At 50.1% G+C, this 19,189-nt stretch overlaps 1 protein-coding gene across 1 annotated transcript; it reads left to right on the forward strand.

Moving 5' to 3' along the window:
• Positions 1 to 4,839: 4,839 nt before the first annotated feature.
• Positions 4,840 to 18,883, forward strand: LOC112120177 (aquaporin-5-like). Its single transcript, XM_024219159.2, has 4 exons — positions 4,840 to 5,361; positions 15,358 to 15,519; positions 15,928 to 16,008; positions 18,695 to 18,883. Exons 1-4 carry the CDS (start codon positions 4,840 to 4,842, stop codon positions 18,881 to 18,883), a joined length of 954 nt encoding a protein of 317 aa, XP_024074927.2.
• The last annotated feature ends 306 nt before the right edge of the window (positions 18,884 to 19,189 follow it).

Below are 19,189 nucleotides of genomic sequence, written 5' to 3' on the forward strand. Positions count from 1 at the left end.
CTGCCCAAATCACAGACCAGGATGGCAAGGCTGGAGAAAGGAGCTGAGACATGCAGTTGGAGGGAAGGGGGGTGTGTGTGACTTGCCAGAAAACTGCTGACCTTTCTGCTCCGGGTCTTGTCTGCTGCGAAATGCCAGCCAGCTGCAGAGAGGGGGGTAGACTCAGAGGCTGGCACAGAGAGATGCGCACAGATAAGGGACTCTGGTAGAAGGGATACAGAGTGCTAATTCTGGGCAGGGGTGCATGGAAGGGGGTGCATTGTCAGGTCTGCAGCACGCATCCCTCTTCCCCCGCCTTGTGGAGAAGCCCAGCAGAGGCTGCTGAAGCAGGGCAAGGCCAGTGTTTAGGAAGGGGATGGTTGCTCACGGTGACAGGGTCTGGGGGGCGGGGGAATCCCGGTGTTGATTATTGCTGATCAATACTGGAGCTGGGTGGGAAAGGTTTTTCCCATCCTGAAAGAGTTTTCGAGATTTCAAAAACTTTTCCTATCCCAACATTGATGAAAAGTCAAAAATCTTGAAAATGTTCACAAACCGATAATCAGGGGGGGACTGAGTGAGTCAGCCGGAATGTTTTGTTTCAATGTTGACACTGAAAAAAAATTTATTTTTTTTTTTGAGGTATGACTTAACTGAAATTTCAGAATGGAAAATCGTTTCAAATAAAAAAAAAAGAGACTTTTCATTCAGAAAATGTCAGAGCGGAGCATTGGAACAACTCTGAAACCTCTAAATTCCAATGGGGAAACCGCTCCAAAACAATCTTCTCTTGCAAACAGGTTTGGTTCTGACAAATTGACATTTTCCGACGAGAAAAGTCTCGTCAGAAAATTCCCGACCAGCTCTAATCAATACAGTCTTCATGTCCATTCCCCAGCCCCTTGGCGGCGGGCAGCGTCCAGCAGGATAGGACAGGAAAGCTGCGTCCTGCGGGCGCTGTGATTCCCCTGGGGAGCGGATATGGGGATCAGTCCATTGCCATGGGGCTCTGTTGTAGGGCGTGGGGTGCCTTGTCATGCTCACAAGGTCCATACGGCGCTAGACCAATCTGTGGGGGCTGGGTGCAGATTGCTTTGCTAGTGCCAAGCGAGGCAGAAACATTTGAAGCCCAGAAACATGGCCTACGAAGTGTTGGTTCCTTCCCCACCCCGCTCCTTAGGGCCAGCTCCGTCACTGGGGGTCAGACAGAATTAATCAGAAGTCAAACTGGTGCAAAGAAACCGAGATGGTTTCCAGGTGAGTTGGTGTCATGAGAAATGCGTCGTCTTTCAGTGGCTGTCACCAAAATACATTGGCTTCCCTCAGGTTTAATTAGACGCCGTCTATTATCGAATCGCAGGGAGAGCCTGCCCAAGGGAAAGCAGAATGGAATTTGGTTGCTGGGTTGCAGGAGCAGAATGTCACCAACCGTAACCCTTTGCGGGCTGCAGATAAAGGCAGCGCCTATTGGTCGTCGGTTTAGCTGGCAGTCTGGAAAGAACCAGGCTCCGAACTGGTGAGAAATAGCCTGTGTGCTCATGAAACCATGTTGGCTTGTCTTGAGTTCTACCCTGCACTCGCTCACAGAGAAACTAACCCGAACGCGCTCCGCTATTGATAGGACCTGGGGAGCTGCTACTCCAGAGACAGCAGGGGGAGCCCACAGCACTAACACGCCTGCTCTGGGGTGGATTCTGAGTGTGCACATGGAAAAATCAACTGGCATGAGTTGGCACCCGCAGTACAGACCGTACAGACTTCTACAGGGCATGTAGCTCCGTGGTAAAGCATTTGACTATCTCCCAAGAGGTCCCTGATTCAAATCCAGGAGCCACCTTTGCGGGGGTCAGCCTGGATGATCAGGTAGTCCCTTCTGGGCTTGAAATGAATCAGCTGGGGTGAGTGAAGTCCCCTGTCACCCGTAAGGGGGCTCCCTCCCGATCAGAGGTGAGGCACATGGTGTCACGGCACCTGTGCCGCAAGCAGAGGCCTTTGCCAGCCTGAAGGGCCCAAGACTGGGCCCGGGGAGTCAACCGGCGAGTTCCTTTTGATTTCAGTGGGGCAGAGAGTAAGGTTAGGGGGCTGGCTGGACACTGAGGAGACCCCCCACACACCTCTGCCACAGACTTCCTGTGTGCCCATGAGCAAGTCACTTAGAATACAATTTTCAAAAGTGACGTCGGCACTGAGGAAGCACCTAACTCTCACTGGCACCTAGGCTCCTACCCCTCTTGATCAGTTTTGAAAATGAGACTTAGGCACTTTTGAACGTTGTACCCTGGCTTCGTGCCTCAGTTTCCCCTCTGTAGAATGGGGCTAATAACCCTGCCCTGCCTCACAGGGGTGCTGTGAGGATAAATATGTTAACGACTGTGAGGTGCTCTGATACCTTGGTGACGGGGCCAGAGAAGTACAGATGACTGTTAGGATCAAGATTCACATTCACATGAACAATTGCAAAGTTGAATGAATAAACACTTCCTCAAGCCCCTTGTTTTTCAGGGCTGTGTGAATGGCCCTGAGCAGTAATGAGATGGATTCACACATGGACTCTGGAATCTAAATGGCTCAGGACTGATGCTTATTTATGGTTTATTTATGGGCCAGATCTTGCCCGAGCGATCCTTTCGTGGTCTTGAAATAACACAAGATCTGGGCTTTTCGCTATGTCCACCACCTGGGATTGAGAAGACCAGATGTCACAATATTAGCTCCCTCCTGTTTACAGATCCCATGGTTAAAAATAAAATAAAAGCCCTGTGCAAAACCAGGTAGACAAGGAAGCCACAATGCCAGTGACTGGATTCTTACCTTGGCAGTAGGAGAGAGGGAGACATTGCCATGACTGCAAAGTGGGCATGGATAATACCCAGGTGGCCCTGAGAGAGCATTGCTATTTGGGAAAAGTGATGCCTAGACCTCCTTCTGTCCTGCTGAATGGGTTGACCCTTGCACATGACAGAGTTATTTGAATGTCTGATTACTGTGCGTTTCCCCCTCTCCTAGAGAAAGCCAAGGATATTTATTGCAATAAAAGAAACTTCAAATCCTATGTCAATGCCCCCCGGTGAATGCCAATTTGGCATGGACTGGACAGCGGCGCTGGGAATTCAGTGGGACAGAACCCGCTTCTGATCCTGTGAATTTCATTGTGCATGTACCTCAACGAGCAATGCCTGGTTTAAAACGACCTCTGTACGCCTGGCCATCTCTGCACATGCTGAGGCCCTGCGACGGAGCCCAAACGAATTAATCCTCTCCCCAAACAGCGAGGCCTGCAAATTGATCTCTGTTGTATTTGTAGGTTTCAGATTTTAGATAAAATACACTGAGGTATATTAGAAGCCGTCAGTATTTTTGGCAGGTTCATTTCAACAACTCAGCCTGTGATTAATAACTCTGATTAAATACTTTACATTTTCCCTGGCTTATGTTCCTGTTTTTCCATTTCTAATCTGATCCAGTCTCTGTACCCTCTTTGTTCTAGGATGACCTTTGAGAGTCCAGCCTGTCTTGCATACAGTTTCACAGCTGGGTTAGGAGGGGTTTTTGCTGGATGCATAAGGTCCTGTTGACAAATTGATTATCTCCCCTGCCCCCTTGCAAGTCTATTTCATGAAAAAGTGCTCAACGCCCGGCTGTTTTTAAGAAGCCTGGGATGTGTCAATCGCCACCAACAGACACCGCCGTGGCTCAGAAGTTAAGCAGATGGAGAATTTACCTTCCGCAGCTCTAAAAGATCAAGTCCCTGCCATTTGAGCTAACCTGCTAGCTGTATATGGCCTCAGGGCATCCGCGGCCTGTGGTGTATTCGCTCAGCTTCAGAAGTCATCCTTTGCTACATCCATAGCACACAGTCATGAGAGTGAGGGCCCATGAGACCCCTGTGGGGTGGAGACAAAGGGGGGGTTAACCCCAGGGGCGTCCCTTGTCCCATGGGTGGGGGGTGGTTGGAGGAAGAGAGTGAGGTGACGGGGAAGCCGTAAAATGATCAGAGTTCAAGTTTGGGTTAGAAAAGCCTCTGACCCTGGTGGATTTTCCCACCGCCGCTGGATCCCGGTATTCGCTCTACGCAGCGGGGCCGGCAAACCAGATCAAAGAACCCGCCGGTTAATCTCCCCTCGGTTGCTCTGTTAAGTGGTTGTCAACATATTATCATCCCGCAGGGCCGGAGCAAATGGAGACTAGCTCCTTAGAACTCTGTGGGGTCCCTCCCGGTTGGCAGCAGGGAGCAGAGTTTATCCCACAGGATGGAATGAGCAGCGGAGCCTGCAGACGGCGGAGGTCAACGGGAGGGCTCAGACAGTAAACGCTCTGCTCATACAGAGGCCAGCCCTCAGCCGCCCGACAGCTCTGGACACTAGGCAGGTAAATATTTCCATTGCCCTGGGATGGGTGCTGCCCTGTGCAGCGTCGGAGAGGGAAGATGGAAGGAGCTTCTTTCCCCACGCAAGAGCTGGAGGCCGGATCATCCCCTATCCATAAGGGGAGCCGGCCGAAGGGAATCCTGCATCCCTCCTGGTTGGTCAGCAGGAGGCTGCGGTCTGCAGGAGGGGTACATGCCCGGGCCATGCTCCCCCATCCCCCCCCCCAACCTCTGCCCTCCTGCCCAAGCCAGGTCAAATCGGCCTCAGCCATGCTCTGGCCAAGGCCCCTAGTGGTTGGTCTTGACACTGCACCACTTTGGATCCTGTTCCCGGAAAGCCTGCCGGAGTCAAGCCAGTCCCCGCCTCCCGCTGACGTCCGCGCAGCACCTGCTGCAGAAGGGGAGAGGGAGGGGGCGATGCTATAAAGGCGAAGGGGACAGAACTGAGCCCTAGAACGTCACTCGTGCCCTGGGATCCTTCGCCGTGTTTTAGGATGGAGCTGCCCCGGGTGCCCTGCAGAGCTTGGGACGTTTGTCTCCTCAAAGCTTTGCTGGCTGAGTTTATGGGCACCGGGATCTTTCTCTTCACCGGGTTGGCCTCCATCACGCCTTGGACTCAGCCTGCAGTTGACCCAGGGAATCCGGGCATCACTGCCCAGAGCCAGTCCTCCGGGGCTGGTTCTGAGCCGAGCGGTACCATGTACTCAGCCGTTGCTGCCACCCCCAGCCTGGGGGACGTGGGGACACAGGCTCCTTGCAGCTTGGCCTCCCCCAACCCGCTCCACGTGTCGCTGGCCTTCGGGAGCTCGGTGGCTCTCATGTCCTACTGTGCCTTGCCCCTGAGCGGCGGTCATCTGAACCCGGCGGTGACCGTCTCCATGCTGGTGGCGGTGAAAGTGAGGCCAGCCTGGGCCATGTGCTACATCCTGGCACAGCTGCTCGGGGGCATCACCGCCTCGGCTCTCCTCTACGGGCTGACTCCAGAACACGCCCGGGGGGAGATGGGTGTCAACAAGGTGAGTAACGAGTCCCAGGGCCCTGGGGAGTTGGTTCTTCTAGGAGAGGTCCCAAGCAGGAGGTGGGCCATGGGCATTAGAGATGGCCCTGAATCAAACCCAACTCTGTGCGGCCCTAGAGTGGGTGGGAGGGGGGCTCTGAACTTTGTGTCGGAACCAGTTTGTTCTGACCCTTTCGAAATGACACGGTCTGGCTTTTCATTTCAAAACAATGTTTCATTTTGAAATTGGATTGGATTTACAAACCAACCGACCAAATCAAAAACCAGAGGCTGAACAACACCCAAAGTGGAATGCAAAAGCTGAAAAAACTAGTTTGGTTTCCTTTTTCCCCCCCCATCTTGTTTCAGGTGTTTTTCAGTCTGAAAAGAAGTTTTTGTTGTTGTTTTTGTTTGTTTATTTGTTGTTTCAGTCAGAGCAACTGAAAAAAAATCCAGTTTTGGTTCAAAACGAATAATTTCCCCCCCGGATTTTTTGCCTTGGTGACCAAACCGAAAAAAACCAATCCTTTGCTCAGTTCTAGTGTGTCGTTTGTTTCCAGACACCAAGAACGAGCCAGTTACTTTCAGTTCCAGATGAAAAGAATTTTAGATTAAGGAAACCAATCGGAAATTAACATCTCCGGGGGAGAGAGCGCGGTGTGTGTGTCTGGGGTGAGAATCTGCACTGAATTCAGCACACAAAGGATGCCTGTCACTGCAGACAGGAAAGCCCCAAAGAGGGCAGAACAAAAACTGGGGTTAGGGACAGGTCTGCACTTAAAACGCTGCATCGGCATGCAGCTGCGCTGCCGTAGCGCTTTTAAGGAAGATGCTGTAAGCCGACAGGAGAGAACTTCTGTTAGCTTAGTTAATCCACCCGCTGTCTACACTGGCGCTTAGGTTCATATAGCCACGTGGATTCGCATCCCTGAGCGAGGTAGTGATATTGAAGTAATTTTGTAGTGTAGACCAGGGCTAAGATAGAGCCGGGCAAAATTTTTCGCTGGCCAAAACCTTTTTTCAGTGAAAAGGGCAGAGTCAGCACAACACCAAAACATTTTGCAAATTCATGCCAGTTTCACCAAATTGTTTGGGTAAAAATAAAGAGTGTGCGCCTTCCTCTGAAGATTCATCTGTTCCTGGATGAGACAGGAAACTGGGCTGGGGAGCCGGGGGGGAGGGTCTCCTCCTGCCGTGGCACTGCCTGTGTTCTGGGGGTGTTAGAGCCAGTTCCAGTAACAACTCTTGCGAAACGGCCTGTCACTCTAATCGGATGCGTTTTTGTCCCCCTGGTTCGGAGCCCTTCTGTGCAGCGGTGTGTGGAAAAGGATGGTGGAATGTGCTAGAAAGCTCTCCCGCCAGCGCAGCGCTGTCTACACCAGGGACTAGGTCGGTGTCACTGCATTCCTCAGGGGGGTGGATTTTTCACACCCCCGAGCGACATAGTTCTACCGATGTACGTGTGTAGCGTAGACCTGGCCTGAGTGTTGCCAGGCTGTGTCAGTCCATCCGCCAGTCGCGGCTCAGCGCGGAGCTTGGGATAGCGCTGAGGGAAGCACACCGCCAGAGAGACAGACTAGGCACCACACAGGGCAAAGTCTGAGGACCGGACAGGCAGAGGGGGCTATTCGTAGATTCCAAGGTGAGACGGGACCACTGCGATCATCCAGTCTGATCCCCGCACAACACAGGCCAGAGAATAATTCCTGGTGCAGATACGTCAGCATTCATTGGCGTTGCCTCTCGGTTTGCCGGATAGGTTCTGGCCCTCATTTGCTAGAAGGCTCCGGGTTTGCAAGGGGGAACCTCTTATTGCTGGGGGCGTCCATGGGAAGACACAGCCCCTGCCCTAGTCTCCTAACACGAGAGTGACGGCAGGCGGGGTTGCAAGCTGAGGGGCTGGGTCGCTCTTCACGTCTTGTTACTAAATGCCCCCTCCTCCAACCCACCGGAATCCCCTCCCGGGGCACAGTGCCCTCCCTCACCAACCCCCACCGCACGGTCCACCTCTTCCTGGCCCACGCGCCGCGTGGCCAGGTGCCCCGGAATCCCCTCCCTCAGCCCCAGCCCCGCCCCCCTACCTTTCCCCTCCACATGACTCCTGATGCCAGGGCAGGTCCCAGGGCTGTGAAAACAGCTCCCGTTCCCCCATTGCCTGCCCTGTCGAGCTACCTGCCTGAGTACAGAGCCCACTCCTGCTCCCCCAGCCAAGCGGATGGGCAATACAGCAGCCTGCCAGCGCAGAGATCCAGAGCCCTCCCTTGTCCCGATCCCCTACCAGCAGCTGTTACCAACACCCAGGTACTGTTTTTTGCTGCCCCAGTCACAATTTGCTACCCCCACCAGCCCCCATCCTCAGGGACAGGCCAGAGCTGAGGTGCTTGGCATAGCAGAGCACGGGGGCAGCCTCAAGACTGGCACGGGCAGGGGAAGCTGCAGATCAGGATTCAGGCAGAGGTGGGTTCCCACCTGAATTGCAGGGGGTTTCGCAGGCCAGGAGAGAGGCACGTTAGCAGAAATGGGCGAGGTCTCAGGATTGCAATAGGTAGGGTGACCATATTCCCCAAAGGGAAAACAGGACACCACACGGGGCTAGCCGAAGGCTCCCCCTCCCCGCATGCAGGGGTGGTCCCAGCCACTCACCTGAGCTGCTCCCCCACAATGGGGCTGGCCCCACCCACTCACCTGAGCCCCCCTCCCAGGGGGCTGGCATTGCTGCTCGCCCAAGCCCTACCTGGCCTCCCCCATGAGGTTGGGGCTGGCGTCGCTTGAGTCCTGCCTGCCACCTGCCCAAGCCCTGCCTTCCCCGCTGTGCGGGACTGGGATCTCCGCTCGCCACCGCCCCGGCCCAGCATGTTCCGCCGCATCCCACTTTTTGACAAAAAAACATTGTTGATCGAGTTGGCGAGAGCCAATGGGACAAACGCCCACCTTGGCCAAAAAATCCGGGACAGGGCTTAAAAAAAGGGACGGTCCCAGCCAAAACGGGACCTCTGGTCACCCTAGCGATAGGAAGCTCATCACAGAGTGGTGTAGGACCACATGGGGAGGAGCAAGATTTATCTGCACGGTGCCTGGTTCTCACCAGTGCAGCAAACCCCCTCACGAAAATCTCCAAAATTGGGACCAAACACTTTGGAAAGAAAGTCGGGACGTGCATGAAGTCTGCTGCTGGTTCCCAACAGCCCCATGAGACTAAATGCCACTGACGTCATCCGCTTGTTCTTAGCATTTCTATAAAGCTGTTGTGACCTTTACGTTAATTGCCACATAACAAGGGATTGATTCGAGACTCTTTGCAGATCTAGGGATTAATATCCATCTCCAGGCTAGGACATGGGAAAGGGACTAACTGGAATAGCTACCAGAGCATTGGTCCTGCCAGGGAATACACACAGTGAAACCCTGGCCTTACTGAAGTCAATGGGAGTTTTTTTCCCAGTGACTTCAATGGGGCAGGACTTCCCCACCATCTCAATCTGGTAGTCATAGAATCATAGAATCTCAGGGTTGGAAGGGACCTCAGGAGGTCATCTAGTCCAACCCCCTGCTCAAAGCAGGGCCAATCCCCAACTAAAAAGTCTAGTCTTGTCTGCCCTTGAAACTAAATGCACTGTAGGGGGACAAGCCTGAATAGAGCCGTGTGAATAAACATTTCTTCTGGTTCATTGGATAAACCAACAAATCTGAAAAAAAAATCAACCTGGAAATCAATTTTTGTTTTTTTGTTTTTCTCTTTTTCGGTGAACCAAAAAAGTCAGGAAAAAAAATGTTTTGTTTCACGTGAGTTTTTTTTTTAACCTTTTAAAATATAAGCTTAAAAGAAACTTCAAAACCAAAAGTTGCTTTGCATCAAAAAACCGAAGTGGTTTGATTGTTTCAGCTTTTTTTCCCAATTCTGTGAAATTGACATGAGTTCACTAAATGTTTCGGTCGATCTGAATCTGCATTTTATTTTTTGGGGGGCAAAAAAAGGGTTTGTCCAAAAAATGTCATCCAGTTTTAATCCTGAGCTGACGCCTTTGGGGGACTGGGCAGGATGGACTTCTTGACCCAGCTGAACTTTTCCAGCTCAAGGGCCCAGATCTGAGGTCCTGACTCAGGTCAAACTCCCAGTGAAGTGAATGAGGGTTAGGCAAGGATTTGAACGGGGGAGCCCATGGTGCTGACTGACATGCACTGCACGAGTTTGCTACTCCGGGACAGCACCCTGATTCTGCTCCCACTTGGCACTGAGCTCTCAGTGACGGTGACATTAGCTACTAGTGACAATGACCAGCCGCAGAGCACCCAGCGCATCGGGGTGAATGAGAGTGGGAGACGGGTGAAACCAGTGGTCTGCCCCTTTCCCTCACCCTGTGCCTGTCATGGCTATTTAGATTCTAAGCTGTTCAGGGCAGGGCCCATCTACTACTCTATACAGCACCTAGCACAGTGGGGCCTCAAGCGTGGTTGGTCCTTCCTGGCTGGCCAACTTCTGCCAGGTTGGCCCTGTGTTTAAAATGCAGAATTCCTGCCTACATCACTACAGTGGGAGCGAGGGGCTGTCGCAACACGTGTCTTACTAAGTGAGGAATCCACCATGCGGTCAGAGGACTAGTTGCTAACACACGTCAGCAACTGAGCTCTGATCCGTACGGAAGGAAGATTGCAATATAATGAGAAGCTTCGTCAAAAAGGCCCTAAAGCTAAGAGTAAAGGAAGTAAATCCCTAGAGGTGGCATGTGCCACTGTAGCATTTGTAGTGTAGACATTGTGACGCTGGCAGAGCAGGTGCCAGCTCATGCCAAGGTCCCTGGGCCTTGCTGAACATAGCTGGAAACCAGTCTGGCTCGCTTGTGTGTTAGTGTTGTTAAAATTGACATTAGAGTTATAAGAATATGTTTAGTGTTTAGACTTTATGAAATGCTTGTCGGATGCAGCATGTATTAATCGAGCTGTATCCCATGTTGTAAGGCAATATTTAAGTGTTTGCTCTGCAACTAGGAAAGTGTTTGCTATAACTGTAAAACCCCACAGTCAGGAGAGACGCATCAGCGAGTGTGAAATACTAGTTCACCACCAGAGGTGTCATCTCCTCCCCACCAAAAGAAGGCCTAAAGACACCAGACAAACCATTGGGGAACATCAGGGGACAAAAGACTTTGTTGATTTTCCCCTCCACACCCATGAAGAGGGGACGTGCACAAGACCTCGTCCCATCACAGCTTGAAAGCTGGGGGAAGGGAATAAAAGTCCCTGTTAAAGAGAAATTATCATCACTATGATGCTTGGGATTTGGAGAGGGCAATATTTGTAAGCATAAGTGAGGGATCGCTAAGCTGGTTAGTTTGAGTTAGCCTTAAAGCACATATAGAGCTTGCATATAGAATCACAGAATATCAGGGTTGGAAGAGACCTCAGGAGGTCATCTAATCCTACCCCTGCTTAAAGTAGGACCAACCCCAACTAAATCATCCCAGCCAGGGCTTTGTCAAGCCTGACCTTAAAAACCTTTAAGGAAGGAGATTCCACCACCTCCCTAGATAACCCATTCCAGTGCTTCACCACCCTCCTAGTGAAATAGTGTTTCCTAATATCCAACCTAGACCTCCCCCACTGCAACTTGAGACCATTGCTCCTTGTTCTGTCATCTGCCACCACTGAGAACAGCCGAGCTCCGTCCTCTTTGGAACCCCCCTTCAAGTAGTTGAAGGCTGCTATCAAATCCCCCCTCACTCTTCTCTTCTACAGACTAAATAAGCCCAGTTCCCTCAGCCTCTCCTCAAGAGTCATGTGCCCCAACCCCCCCGATCATTTTCATTGCATATACAGCAGATACTATTACCTTTTGGAACCTAAGCCTGTAACTCATTGGTGTGTATGTTTACCTGCTTTCACCTTGTAAATAATTCTCATCCTCCCTCCCTCGGTTTGTGATGGGGTGAGCTCCTCACACTAGCCCAGCAAGAGCTGAATTAGGCCAACTAGGCCCAATCAGCTAACAAGGCTGCAAACAGGGGGAGCTTTAGGCTGGAGGCAGCTGATTAGGAACAGACTCACCTGTGCACGAAGAGGCAGGGCTTGTATAAAGCCAGGTAGTTGGCTGTGAGTAGGGGCTTCTGCTGCTGAACTAGGACAGCCCCTTTCTGGGATGAGGGAGGCATGTTTAAGGGTCTACTGCTGGAAAGGCTGAAGGGAAACAGGCTGCAGTCATGCCCAGAGTGGGGGGAGTTGTAAGCTGGCAAACCTGGGGGCAGGGGGCAGCTGGAGATGTAGGAAGAAGCCCAGGGAAACAGCAGTAAGAGCTAAGACTTTGGCTGCTTGTTATAGGGTCTCCGGGCTGGACCCCAGTGTAGAGGGCAGGCCTGGATTCCCCTACCAGCCACTGGGGAGTGGTCAGGGGCCAGGGCATTGCAGGCATCAGCCAGACAGCAGGTCTGGAAAGCCTGTGAATTCCTTGGAAAGGAAGGGTTTTAGTGACTTTGCTGCAGGGCCTGGGAGTGAGCTGGACAGCAGAGCAAGAGAGGTCAGGGGAAGACATCACTGAAGGGAGAGCGCAAGCTGGCAGAGTGAATCCCCCAGGGCAGCCAGCAGGGGGTGCCATTTGCAGTGAGTGGACCCTGTGATAGTGACCAGGATGGTGATAGTGACTGTGAAATGCTCGGGGAGAGAGAGACTACAGAAATCAACTCAGTAATAATGGGGGATTTCAACTACCCCCCCTATTGACTGGGTACATATCATCTTGGTATGGGATACAGAGACAAAGTTTCTTGACACTTTAATAAATGATGCTTGGAGCAGCTAGTCCTAAAATCCACAATTCTTGATTTAGTCCTAAGTGCAATACAGGATCTGGTCCAAGAGGTGAATATAGCTGGATGGCTTGGTAATAGTGACCATAACATAATTAAAATTTAACATCCCAGGGGTGTGTGGTAGGGGGGACACCACAGCAGCCCCCTATGGTAGCATTTAATTTCAGAGAGGGGAATGACACACAAATGAGGCAGGCGGTTAAACAGAAGTTAAAAGGGACAGCGCTAAAAGTGAAATCCCTGCAAGCTGCATGGAACGTTTAAATACACCATAATAGTGACTCAGATTAAATGTACACTGCAACTTTAAAAGGACCAAAAAAAAGCCACCATGGCTAAACCAAAAAAGTAAAAGAAGCAGTGAGAGGCAAACAGGCATCCTTTAAAAAGTGGAAGTTAAATCCTATTGAGGAAAATAGAAAGGAGCATAAACTCTGTCAAGTGAAGTGTAAAAAATATAATTAGGAAGGCCAAAAATGAAGTTGAAGCAAAGACTCAAAGCAACAGCAAAATTTTCTTTAAGTACATCAGAAGCAGGAAGCCTGCTAAACAACCACTCGGACCACCGGGCAATCGAGATGCTAAAGGAGCACTCAAGGACGATAAGGCCATTGCGGAGAAACTAAATGAATTCTTTGCATCTGTCTTCATGGCTGGGGATGTGAGGGAGATTCCCCAACTTGAGCCATTCTTTTTAGGTGACAAATCTGAGGAACTGTCCCAGATTGAGGGGATTTTGGAACAAACTGGTAAACTAAACAGTAATAAATCACCAACACCAGATGGCATTCACCCAAGAGTTCTGAAGGAACTAAAACGTGAAATTGCAGAACTACTAAATGATAGGTTTGTAACCTATCATTTGAATCAACTTCTGTACCAAATAACTGGAGCATAGCTAATGTGATGCCAATTTTTAAAAATGGCTCCAGAGGTGATCTTGGCAATTACAGGCCGGTAAGCCCGACTTCAGTACTGGACAAATTGGTTGAAACTATAGTAAAGAACAGAATGATCAGAGACATAGATGAACATAATTTGTTGGGGAAGCGTCAATGTGGTTTTTGTAAAGGGAAATCATGCCTCACCAATCTACTAGAATTCTTTGAGGGGGTCAACAAGCATGTGGACAAAGGGGATCCAGTGAATAAAGTGTACTTAGATTTTCAGAAAGCCTTTGACAAGTTCCCTCACCAAAGGCTCTTAAGCAAAGTAAGCTGTCATGGGATAAGAGGGAAGGTTCTCTCATGAATTGGTAACTGGTTAAAAGATAGGAAACAAAGTGTAGGAATAAATGGTCAGTTTTCAGAATGAAGAGAGGTAAAAAGTGGTGTCCCCCAGGGGTGTGTACTGGGCCTAGTCCTATTCAACATATTAATAAATGATCTGGAAAAAGGGGTAAACAGTAAGGTGGCAAAATTCGCAGATGGTACAAGACTGCTCAAGATAGTTAAGTCCACAGCAGATGAGAAGAGTTACAAAGGGACCTCACAAAACTGGGTGACTGGGCAACAAAATGGCAGATGAAATTCAGTGTTGATAAATGCAAAGTAATGCACATTGGAAAACATAATCCCGACTGTACATATAAAATGATGGGGTCTAAATTAGCTGTTACCACTCAGGAAAGAGTCAATGTACAGCAGCAGGTCAAAAAAGCGAACAGAATGTTGGGAATCATTAAGAAATGGATAGATAATAAGACAGAAAATATCATGTTGCCTCTATATGAATCCATTGTACGCCCACATCTTGAATACTGCGTGCAGATGTGGTCACCTCATCTCAAAAAAGATATGTTGGAATTGGAAAAGGTTCAAAAAAGGGCAACAAATATGATTAGGGGTACGGAACAGCTTCCATATGAGGAGAGATTAATAAGACTGGGAGTTTTCAGCTTGGACAAAAGATGACTGGGGGGGGGTATGATAGAGGTCTATACAATCATGACTGGTGTGGAGAAAGTAAATAAGGGAGTTTTATTTACTCCTTCTCATACAAGAACCAGGAGTCACCAAATTAAATTAATAGGCATTAGGTTTAAAACAAAAGGAAGTATTTCTTCACACAACACACAGTCAACCTGTGGAACTCTTTGCCAGAGGATGTTGTGAAGGCCAAGACTATAACAGGTTTAAAAAAAAAAAAACCTAGAAAAATTCATGGAGGATAGGTCCATCAATGGCTATTAGCCAGGATGGGCAGGGATGGTGTCCCTAACCTCTGTTTGCCAGAAGCTGGGAATGAGCGACAGGGAATGGATCACTTCTGTTCATTCCCTCTGGGGCATCGGGCATTGGCCGCTGTCAGAAGATAGGATACTGGGCTAGATGGACCTTTGGTCTGACCCAGTATGGCCGTTCTCATGTCCTTAGGCACTGATGTGATAAACATGAGTAAGAATTTAAAAAAGGGAAGGGATAGAGGGTGCAGTGTGTTTGTGATCATCTGTACAGGTGCAAGGGAATGTGCTGGCCGGGTGTGCCCATACAGCTCTGGGCAAAGGGCTGGTGTGTGGGTGTGAATTTGGGGGTGGTGGTGTGTGCATGGTTAAGGGTGTGTGTGTGTGTGCCTGTCTCTCAGAGCATGGGGCCAGCGAGTGTGGAACTGCACTATATGGAGGGGAGGTGTTGTTGCATCGATGTGATCGCACACTTGTAAGCTGGTTTATGGTTGTAGGTGCAGGTTGCCTGACGTCTCTGGTGATAATACTAATACTAATACCTAGGGCTTTCCATCAGTATAGCTTAAAGCCCTTTACAAGGAGGTCTGTATCATTATCCCCATTGTATAGATGGGGAAACTGAGGCACAGAGCAGGGAAGTGACTTGCTGAAGGGCAGCCCAGCAGGCAGTGGCCATGCAGGGAACTGAACTCTGCGTGCCAGTCCAGTGCCCTCGCCCCTGTTTGTAAATGATGGTGGAAGAAAAGAGGGACAGTAAGGCACATCTCACCATTGCTGCCAGGCCATGAAGGGCTTTGGCCTTAATAGAACCACCAGTGAAATTCCTCTGGCCAGCAGCTGCCTGTGCTGTGGTAGCCTGCCCTGTCCTCCTATGCTGTGAACACCCCTGAGCTGGGCTGGGAACCCTCCCGAGTCATTATCTGCACTGGTGCCTGCCATTCCCCATAGCCAAGCAGAAGCCGGGGCCTGGCCCAGCCGAACCTCTCCACCTTGTAACGCTGTTGTTGTGTCTCTGGTTCTGAAAGCACAGCTGGCTCCGGGGGTCACGCTCCTGCAAGCCCTCGGCATAGAGGTGATCGTCTCCTTCCAGCTGGTCCTCTGCATCCTCGCCACGTCCGGGAGCAAGAGAGACCCTTCCAAGGGCGGGCACCTGGTCATCGGGCTCTCAGTCATGCTGGGGCACCTGGTTGCCGTGAGTACTTGGTCACCTCAAGCTGGCAGCAGCTCGTCCTTTTCAGGAAGCCTGGTCCTGCAGGCCACGTTTGGGAGTCTTTGGATGTGGACTCACGGAGCTCATGCTGCAGGACTGTAAATCTGCCGTGTAGATGTTGGGGCCCAGGCTCTGTGACCCTCCCTGCTCACATGGGGCCCAGAGCTTGGGCTCTAGCTTGAACCTGAAGGTCTAGACCGCACTTTACAGCCCTGCAGTCCACGCCCGAGTCAGCAGACACAGGCCTGCTGCAGGGGTTTTATTGCACCCTACGGCGTCGGGCTGATGCATCTGTAGAAATTATCCTGCTACTTGGGATCCTGGCACTTCCCTCCCCTTTGACAACTTCTGCAGCTTCCATGTTTATCTTGTGTCTCTGTCACTTTCTAGATCGGTTACACCGGATGCAGCATGAATCCCGCCCGGTCACTGGGCCCCGCTTTGATTACTTTTGAATTTGCTAATCACTGGGTAAGTGAGCAATTTCCACGCCTGGTTTAGACTGTGCAGTGCTTCAAGTCCGGTTCTTTTCCAGCAAGCGACTGTACAAAGGGGTCTCTGGGGTTATCGATTACTCAGATCAAATGTGCCCAGGTTCCAAGTAAAACGATCGGTAATTTCTAGCTACCAGAATGGCAAGAGCCTCCTGGGATCTGAGGGTCAAGCTGAGTCCTCTCCTTTTCATGCATTATCCGCCGTAATAAAGGCAGAATCAGGTCCATTGGAGAGAATAACCACAGCTGGCCTTCAGAACAGAGCCTGATTCCGATCTCACGCCGGTTCCATACCGGTGTCACTCCACTTAGTCCAATGGGTCGTGTCTGATTTACAGTGGTATAGGGGAGCGCCTAATCAGGCCCCAGCTCCCTGGGAGATGAAATGCCGGACGGTTTCAGCGAGGATTGTGTTTGCTTTGGGCAAAGCGTGGCGTTTTTCGTACCATTGCTGACAATTCTGCCTTTTCTTCCTCTGTTTGAGACTGATGACGCCAATTTCCTTCTTTGCTTTACGAGGGCGACGGAATGTGCTTCCCACATGGTGGGTTATTAAAGCTCTTAATCAGGATACGTGCAGAGCACAATCTGGTGCAGGCTTCCCCGGTTATTCATGTCTCCATAAAAAGATTCAACTTGTAATGGAATTGGAGGGATTTTTTTTTTTAAGAAAAAAGGCAAAACACCCAATTGTTGCGAATCTCATTGCCTTTTCTCAGAGAATCTCAGACCCTGACCCCGCTGGACTCAAGGAGAGTTTTGTTATTGACTTCAAGGCCCTGATATGTTCTATGTTTGAGTCAGGGGCAGGTGAAGAAACTTCCAAAGCTGGGGAACCCCTCACGAAGTGACCTGTGGGTGGTGATTATACTTCCCACGAGGAGTTGGCCCAAGCAACTACAACGAGAGAAACAGAGCAATTTAACTTAATGAGAGAAACAGAGCAATTTAACTTAATGAGAGAAACAGAGCAATTCCCTCTGCTGAAGTAGTAGATGCCTGTGGGCTGCAGCCTCGGCCGGTGCAAATAGCCACCTCTGCATTTGTTTTAACGGAGCTGGGCTGATCTACACGAGCTGAGGATCTTGCCTCGTATTTTCAGTGCTGATGATCCTGGGTTCTCCCTCCATGGCGACTGTGGCCTTTGTGGCGGCTGTGGCCACAATTACACACACAAACCTATGTTAAAAGGACATTAAACGGTGCCCATTTCAAGCCCCTGCTCCAAAGCGTGGAGGCGCTGGAGCTTCTCAATGAGACGGCGCTGGGAATTGTTTTAACATGGGCCAAGCAATGTATTTCCCCCTAATTTCGTTCTTAGAAAGGGCTGAACCATTTTTGCTGAAACTTCCCCCCAAAATTCAGCCATACTACATGGGGAAAGTCAGCATGAACGTTTGGCAAAGATATAAGCAACTGTAACCACTAAAGGGTCTTATAATGGAAAGTGTCAGGCAACCTTAACTATAGGCACTGCTAGCATCTCTGCCTCTAATATAGATGGGTAGGGTCAATCCAAACGAGACAACACTGCTCCGATTTCCGAGTCCCAATCTTCACAGTGCCTGGCTGTGGTCTAGAGAGGGCAGAGAGGCTGGAACAATTTTTTATAGTGAAGGTGCTGAGAGTCATTGAACCAAACTCTAAATCCTGCATACAATGGAAACCGCTTCAAGCCAGGGGGTGTAGCAGCCCCCAGCACCCCTAATTCCAGCACCTTTGAGAGAGGGGTGACATTTTTTATCCCAAACATTTGTTTGGTGAGAAGACTGATTCAGTGACACTGAAACTGTTAGCAAATTTGTGTTGGTTTCACGGAATTGTTTTAATTGAAACAACAACAACAACAAAGAAAATTCTGAAAAACTGAAATATTTCATGTTGACATTTTTGAAATGAAACATTTCAATTTTTCAGTTCGAAAAGATTTTTCTTTCAAAATTTCATTTCATTGTATTTAAATGAAATAATCAACAACATTTAAAAATGCTTGCAGTCAAACCGAAATGTTAGACTCTGGGTCAAACAGAACATTTCACTTTGATCCAAAATGAAATTTTTTTACACTTTTTGATTTGACAAAAATTCTGAAAAAGATTTGTTTTCTGTTCAACCTGAAACAAGGGATTGGGTTGTTTTTCCCCCCAATTTTTCAGAATTGCCAGTAAATCAAGAAGTCTGTTATTCACCCAGCTCTGCTTCAGACCATGAGTTACCCACTAAGATTATATTGTGAATGAGTTTGAACTATCAATGCATTTGAGAATATCTTACATCAGTTTGCTCCCAGAGAAAGAGATTGCTTTAGCAACCTGGACAGTTTGCTCCAGGCAAGTAACCAGGAGCAGCGTAAGTGCCTGAAAAGTTGGGGGGGCCACAGGTGCCGAAACTGTGATCCTGCCTCCTTGTGCCACACTGCCCCTTCTCCCTGAGGCCCTGCCTCCGTACCACCCCTTCTCTCTAAGGCCCCGCCTCCACACTGCCTCTTCCCCCCCCAAGATCCCGCCCCCTGCTCACTCCTCTCCTCCCCCATTGCTTGCCCTTATGGCTAGTAAAAAGTGGGAGGGCATAGCCCTATCCCCCCTGTTCCGGTTCCCCTGCAAGCGAGGCAGGCCCAGAGTTGCCCACTCTCATTAACATCTCTGCTTCTGCTCTCTGTTCAGGTCTTCTGGTTGGGCCCACTTGGCGGGGGTCTGGCCGCAGCCATTCTCAATGAGCTGGTACTGGCCCCGACAGGCAGCGGTTTCCGCCAGTGGCTGACCATGCTGCAGGAGGGACCAAAGGCTGAGCACAACCTGCAATCCAAGGCTGAGAGCACCACCCAAGAGATGGGATTGAGCGAGACGCCCTGAGGAGCAAGGACAGGGATGTACCAAGAACAGCTGTCGAACAATGCAGTCTCGTGTCTGGGGACTGATGGACCATGGGAAGCGTCCAGGATGCTATCTGTCGCTGTCCCTGTGCTTAGAGCTGGGATATTTACTAGGTTTAGATCGTTGGGGACATATTTATTTTGTTGTCCTTTGAAACCCAGTGTGGAAATGGTTTGATTTTTTTTGTGCCCTTCCCAGTTTGCCTCCCAGATTTTCCCCCAAACCCAACAAATTTTCCCAGCGATGTCCTTGCTCTTTCTGAACTGGGGGTGTGCGCATTCGTTT

This window comes from Terrapene carolina, unplaced genomic scaffold (genome assembly GCF_002925995.2).
Source record: "Terrapene carolina triunguis isolate 2854851 unplaced genomic scaffold, T_m_triunguis-2.0 Scaffold193, whole genome shotgun sequence".
Taxonomy (NCBI): domain Eukaryota; kingdom Metazoa; phylum Chordata; order Testudines; family Emydidae; genus Terrapene; species Terrapene triunguis.